We start from the raw sequence: 6,697 nt of genomic DNA on the forward strand, positions 1-6,697 counted from the left end.
GTGCCTTAGAACATTCCAGGGCAGCTGCAAAAGCAGACACCCTCACTTTATCCTGGATAATGGGCTCAAAAGTTTTCCATTGCCAGGGGCACCAATTAATTTTTTTTAAGGGAGGTGGTAGGCCAAGTAAGCCTGGGGACCTATAGTCATGCCTGGCACTTCCTCCAGCAGTATGACCCCTGGTGAACGCCCAATGCACGTAGGTTACCAGTAAGCCTTAGAGATCAGATCGGGTACTTCTGGCAGCTGAGCTGAATCTGGGTTAACCGACTAACATGGTGGTATGCTTTGGGGCTCTCAGTTGCCCACAGCACGCTCTGTAGTTGCCTACAGCATGCTCTCCAAGTTACCTACAGCGTGCTCGGTGAGCTGAGCTGGGAGCTGTCTGAGTTGTTCAGCCACGTACTCCTTGCTATCGCAAAGGGAGTAGAGAATGTTGTCTGTGCCATCTTCCCCAAAGCCAGGAGCGCTGCCGTTATCAACTTCCGTGTCATCAAGTACGCGGATATCCATCATGTCGATATTCTGCAGGTGCTCCAGACTGGTTTCCATCTCCTCCTGGGAAGAGGAGGGACAAGCAGAGGTGAGCGCCTGGGCCAGCAGACAGAGAGCCACTTCGGTCACCTTGCCACGGCTGATGCCACTCAGCCACATACCTGGCCATCTCTGGAATCTTCCTCCAGGCCATTGTCTTCCATGCTTTCCTCCTCCGTCTTCAGTCCTAATGACAGAGTAATTGTTCAATCAGATAACACTCAATTTCTGGTCTCCTGATTAGTTTAGGCAGCACGATGCTCTTCAAGTTTGGGGTAAACACGCTGGCGTGGAAGGCAAGACCGAGGAGCAGGCAGTTTTGTCTCAAGGAGCATTCTCAGTAAGCCTGGAGCTAGCTGTTGGCATTTTTGTGAATACTGCAGTGTCCAGCCCAAGCCAGCCTGCGAATCTGCTTCTGGAAACCAGCTCAAGAAAACCCCACGGATGGCCATGACCCAACCACGCCCACGCACAGGGATGGCACAGGACAGGCAGCATTTCGCTGCCAACTGTCAGGGTTATCTCATGGGTGGTGGCCTACGATGCAGAAGACACCACCATTCGGCCAACAAGCACTAAAGATTTGGCGCACAGGATCCCCAGTGCCTGGGGGAGATGCCCTTAAGTTCTCTACACCTTTTGTCATTTTGAAAACCAGGGGATGTTGTGGCACAGTGGAGACAGGGCCTTTTATCAGCAGTGGTTAAAATCAGCCGTTGTTTTATTTTTACCTGCCAAAATTTCAGCAGTCCCAAACGACCTTATCTTTTTAAAAAGAACATTAAACTTTAATAAAATCACAAACACACCTCAATCTTAGACAGTGCCTTTCCCACCTCCCGCTATTATTAAAAAGAACTGCAGAGACTTAAGTTGCCTAAAGCATCAGGCAGGGTGGTTGAGGGTGGATGGTTGCAAGTGGCTCCCTACCACGCTGCTGCAAGCTCGGTGGACGGTTCATTCTGACCAGGCCAGCGCAAACGCGACGGAGCACAGCGCTGTGCCACACTTGGGGTCACCAGTGACTGGTGACGGGGACCTCTACGACCCACTACATAACACTGCCGACAACAGCAGTGGTTTCCCAAGCTTCACCTGACACTGAGGAATGACTGGGCTGAGTCTTTTTGGAAACAGCCATGCCAAGCTCCTCATTAAACAGAACTCTTGTAGAAACAGTGTCTAAAAATGTCTGACCTCTAACTGGCGGTCTGCAGGGCCCACACACTGATGTTATCAAGGATAGCAATGGCCAAAGACCGCAGCCACATACCCTCCTATTCAGACGCGTCATGAGAGCAAGCTTTCCCTCAGAAAGTAAGTTGCGACTCTTAAAATCCTGTCATCTCAACATGGTTGCAACGTCTGGAAAATATTTGGTTAATGCCTCTTCCTCAACACTTGTAGGTAATTTTGAGAATCTACTCTCAACACACAACCAAAGGCCCAGGCATTCCCAAAGAATGTCGCCAGCTCAGCATCTGAGCACCATCCCGTGGGCCACCTTAGAGCTGGGCTTGCTCCCCTGCCACGGAGTCACCTTGGACCTATGAGAGCCCAGAGTCCAAGAGGGCAAAACACTGCCCATCCCCAAACAAGCCCCGAGACCCTGAGATCGATCAGTTGCAGACAGGACCAGGGTGAGCCAGGTGGTTTTCCTTGGCTGGCTTTCTGCTAGCAATAGATGGCCAGAACTTGCTTGCTAGCCTATCTTAGTCTGGAAGTGCCACTGAAACATGTCATGTTTGGCATCCTATCAAAACACAGGCCTCCACTGAGCCAGGTGGTGCCTGTGCATGGAGTACATACAATGGCTGGGAGGGAAGCCCGAGTTTCCTGTATGGAAGGCAGGAATTCTACCACTGAGGCAGCATGACCGCCCCAGGGTGTAGCTAATGCTCAGCAACAGGGGGCATGACCAGACCTAACCCGTATGTGTCGAGGTTTTAAACACTCAACAGCAAGAGAAGCAAGTTTCAATAAATTTCTTTTAAAAAAATATTAACTCCAAATAGTTTGTTTGTTTGGTTTTTTTAAAAATAAATTTTGACCCAAGTTTTAACCCAGGATTTAGACAGGCAAAGGTTGAACTCTTCCTATGACAGAAAGAACCATTAGGGGCCAAGGCCATTTTTAAAAGAATTAAGCTTTGCACCTCACAGTTTTAAATGAGCAACCACATTAAATAAACACACACACACTTTCAAGTCCCTCCATTCAAAAAACAGACTTTTAGGTCACCGATAATTTGACATCTCACCACAAGAGGCATCTCACCACTAGAGCCCAGCCTCTCACATCCTGTCCTCGCCGGGAAAATCAAAGCTCACAGCTGAAATGTGGCGCATTTCTTTAATAGTATAAAAATATTGGTGACAATTAAGCTTAAGCTCGTGCCCTTTATAGGACCTACAGCCTAAAAAAGGTCACCTTGGGAGCATCAGGTAAATGTTTTTCTAGGCACAAGCTGCCAACATGAGTAAACTAGAGATGTGGCCAATGCTATACAGCCAGTTCTATTTTCTGGGCAGCTGCCCACCACCGTCGGGGCAAGGTATGCGTTCAGATGAACGGATGTATGCAGCTGTGAGAATCAGCCCGTGCGGCAGACTGTGACGGATCCTGAATTAAGTCACAGAAAACACAGCCATGAGGATGAGAGTCGACACATCAAGGTTTCCCACTTGTAGAAAAAAACGCATGCCCCCACATCACACCACACTGGCATGGGCTTTAAAAACAAACACCAGTAGGCGAGGTGCTCCAACCAGGCACACCTTCAAAGGACATGCTGAGTTAGCCAGGACAAATGGTCACAGTATGAGGTTCCATTCTTACAAAATCCTCAGCAGCAGGTCCACAGCCACCATCACCCCTCATAGATTAGATACGTTCGTGGTTGCCCAGGGCAGGGAGGAGGCCATCGGAGGAGTGTGAAGAGGATTTCCTGACATTTGATAGGGGTGCTGGTGACCTGGGCTTGTGAACAGGCTGACGTGCACTACTGGAACCCCTTACATCAATGAATGCCACGGTGTCCGAGCTGTAGCTACTAAGAGCTTGCTGAATTGTACACGTAAAAAAGACTGAGATGGAAAATGTTTTGTTATTTATACATTTTCTAGGGTTGAGAGAAAGACCCTATGCTTGGACATGGATTTGGTGCAAGGGACCCCCAACAAACCATCCCAGCCCTCATCAATTGGGTCCCCATCCTGGAAAGAACCCTGGTGGGACAGTGGTGAAGGGTTCAGTTGGCCACCAAAAGGCTGGGGGTGGGTACCTGCCCACTAGCACTGTGGAAGTACAACCTGGCAACCTGCTCCTGTCAATAAGACTGTAGGTAAGTCTCTCTGGGGTACATGGGGTTGCTAGGAGTTAAGAATAGAGTGGACAGCACCCAGCGACAACATTCAGTCTTGGGTTGGTGGTGGCTGCCTTGCTGAGAATCTTTTCTTTTGAGCCAGGAAGGTCGCCAGGTAGGGCCATCTGGTTGGCCAGACCAGTTGCAGCAGCTCCAGGAGGCCTTCCTCTGTAAAAACAATTACCTGGCACTTGCTCCAGCACCCTTGACACACAGCTACTTGTTAGGTGAGGAGCCAGCCCGTTTCTTCAGCCAGGGGCCACTGAGGCCCAGAGAGCACCACCTCCAGGCCAAGACGACAGGAGGACACAGCCAGTCCTTGAAGCTCTTTAAAAAGGGGCCCTGCCAATGCCACGGCCAAGGGCCTGGCGACTGAAAGGCTGGCAAGGCCATCATGGTGCCCTCAAAGTGATGGTGACTCCTAGCTATCTATGAGACAACACAGAACTGCCCCCCCCCTAAGGTTTCCGAGGCTATACTATATATATTTTCCAAAACCATTTTATTGAGAGTTCATATCGTTTCCTAATTGCCTGTCACCTGTACAGGACAGACTGCCAGTTTATTTTCTGCCACTGGACTTCTGGTTAGCAGCCAAGTACTTCACTATTGCACCGGTGGGGCTCCTTTGGCCTAGACAAGATGACCACTTCTACTCTGTCACCTGGGCTCACTGGGAAGGGACTTAACAGCACCCAACAAAAAGTAGTTCTCGGGGCAAGGGGGCTTCAAGCAACAGCATATGCAAAGCGGGTACCTTTAACGGATCTCTTTGAGGTCTTCTTGCTGGTGGTGTCTAAGTCCAGGTTAATTTGGTCCGGATCTTGCCCTTCTTCCTTGACAGCCTATTTGGAAAGGGATGAGAGTTAGGGTTACCAAGCGCTGCCGGCCTGGCGCAGGCCCCAAGCTTTCCGAGTACCAACCTCTCACGCCATGAAGGCAGGCAGTTGCTTTGTAGAATGCAACTCCAGAGATTGCTATTGGGACTGCAAGTGCACCCCTTGGATCCTCTCTGGGCCCAAGGCTGAAAGAGGTACAAGTGGGAGCCCCAGCCCTGGGGTCAAAGGTCAGCTCCTCTCAGGTACTGGCTAAGCTGCCAGAACAAATAATGAAGAGGCTGAACGTGATCCTTCCTGGGCACAGGACTAGCTGGTGGACAACAGGTCATCTCTGCCCCCATTCGGAAGACCCACTAATTGCCAGGGTAGGTGGCAGGCAGGGGGTGACTTTCACCAACAGGTATTTTGGGGTCTCCGGTGGGTGTGGATGGTGTAGGACTGGGTCTTCGTTCCTTAAGAGTCGCGAAGAGGCCTCTACCCCTCCCGTAGCTTGCTCTAGTGGGGGGAGGCACAACGGTGTCCTCCGTCCCCTCCCCCCCTCAGCCAGTATACGAGTTTGTCTTGAGGGCTGGCGGATGGGATCGCTTCGGAATGCCTGGAAGTGGATGGTCCAGGGAGGTGACAGGTCACGAGGCACCCGCCAAGGGGACCTGGGCAAAAGCAGTCCGGGTGGAAGGCGGGGCAAGTGCAAAGGTCCCGGGGCAGGAAGGAACGCAGCCTCCCTCCACTCGAGCCTCTTCAGACACCCCGTGAAGTCGGCGACCTCCAACGCCAGGGGAGGGACCGGGGGCGGGCAAGGCACTGTTCCAAGGTCACGGCGTGGGCACTCCAACTCGCGCCCCAGGAAAAGGCCAAGGGCCACCCTAGGGGGCTGAGAAGGCCAGCTTCCGCGCGCGCGCGCGCGCGGGGCAAGTGGCTCGGAGGAAAGGAAGGCGCGGGGCACCGAGCGGGCTGGTGATGGGCCAAGGTCACCCGGCTGGGTTCGGGCCGGGGACGCCGCGTCCGAGGCGGGCCGGGGGGCGTCGCGGTTGACAGGCCGGCGCGGGGGCGTGGCCCAGCCCCTGGGCGCCACCCGGGGCCCCCGGCCGCTTCACCTTCTTGAGGCGCTCCATCAGGACGCTCTTGTTGCCGCCCGTGTCCAGGTTCCGCTTCTTCAACTCCGCCCGCAGGTCCACCACCCGCAGCTCGCTGAGCCGCCGCGTCCCCGTCTCGGAGTCGCCCAGGCCGACAGCGGCGGTGCCAGAGCCCGAGTCACCCGGCTCCGCTAGCGTCTCCGCCATCGCGCGGGTCCTGTCTCGGCCACCTACTCCTCACACCGCCGGCGGCTGTAGCGGCTCTGAGCACAAAATGGCGCCGCCTAAGAGGAAAACGCATTCGCTTCCTCCCGCCCAGCTTTCCGGCCGCGCATGCGCGCCGCCTCCACCAGCGTTCTTCGCCGCCGGCGCGCTCGCGTGTCGACCAACCGCACGCTCCCCGCCACAGCGCGCATGCGCCACGGCCGCAGCGCGCATGCCTACCGGTCTTTCCCGGCGGGAGGCGGCCGGGGCGCAGAGCGCCTGCGCATAACCTCCTCCCCACCCAGGGTTCGCACTGCGCCTGTGCACGTCCGACTTAAAGAGTCGGCCCCGCGCCGGATACGCCTGCGCAGACGTGAGGCGCGCCGGGGCGGCTGGAGCAGTTCCCTCTCAGGCGGCGCCATTTTGTGCGAGGAGCCGAGATCCTAGCGGCCCGGTTCTGTGTGAAGTGGGCAGCCGAGCCAGGGTCCCTGGAATGGCGGAGACTCTATCAGGCCTAGGCGATTCGGGTGCGGTGGGCGCAGCGGCTCTGAGCTCCGCCTCGTCGGAGACGGGGACGCGGCGCCTTAGCGACCTGCGGGTGATCGACCTGCGGGCGGAGCTGAAGAAACGGAACCTGGACTCCAGCGGCAACAAGAGCGTTTTGATGGAGCGCCTGAAAAAGG

The 6,697-nt window shown here is 54.7% G+C and overlaps 2 protein-coding genes across 6 annotated transcripts in view; one reads left to right on the forward strand and one right to left on the reverse strand.

Moving 5' to 3' along the window:
• SAFB2 (scaffold attachment factor B2) overlaps positions 1 to 6,095 on the reverse strand; it is a 27,163-nt gene extending 21,068 nt beyond the window's left edge. Inside the window, exons 1-4 of the mRNA XM_030888346.2 lie at positions 5,832 to 6,095; positions 4,656 to 4,743; positions 657 to 721; positions 355 to 558 (exon numbers count right to left, since the gene is read on the reverse strand). Coding sequence (XP_030744206.2) covers positions 355 to 558; positions 657 to 721; positions 4,656 to 4,743; positions 5,832 to 6,017 — 543 coding nt within the window. The 5' untranslated portion in view covers positions 6,018 to 6,095. The remainder of the gene's footprint in view (positions 1 to 354; positions 559 to 656; positions 722 to 4,655; positions 4,744 to 5,831) is intronic.
• A 304-nt stretch (positions 6,096 to 6,399) lies between these two features.
• SAFB (scaffold attachment factor B) overlaps positions 6,400 to 6,697 on the forward strand; it is a 22,514-nt gene continuing 22,216 nt past the window's right edge. For 3 of the 5 annotated variants that reach the window (XM_045300086.1, XM_045300087.1, XM_045300088.1), the window contains exon 1: positions 6,400 to 6,694. In XM_045300086.1, coding sequence (XP_045156021.1) covers positions 6,508 to 6,694 — 187 coding nt within the window. In that variant the 5' untranslated portion in view covers positions 6,400 to 6,507. The remainder of the gene's footprint in view (positions 6,695 to 6,697) is intronic. The other 2 variants (XM_004714255.2, XM_004714253.2) reach the window with 1 other exon arrangement.

This window comes from Echinops telfairi, unplaced genomic scaffold, assembly GCF_000313985.2.
Source record: "Echinops telfairi isolate 266 unplaced genomic scaffold, ASM31398v2 ScPeMD7_7459;HRSCAF=8497, whole genome shotgun sequence".
NCBI classification, from domain to species: domain Eukaryota; kingdom Metazoa; phylum Chordata; class Mammalia; order Afrosoricida; family Tenrecidae; genus Echinops; species Echinops telfairi.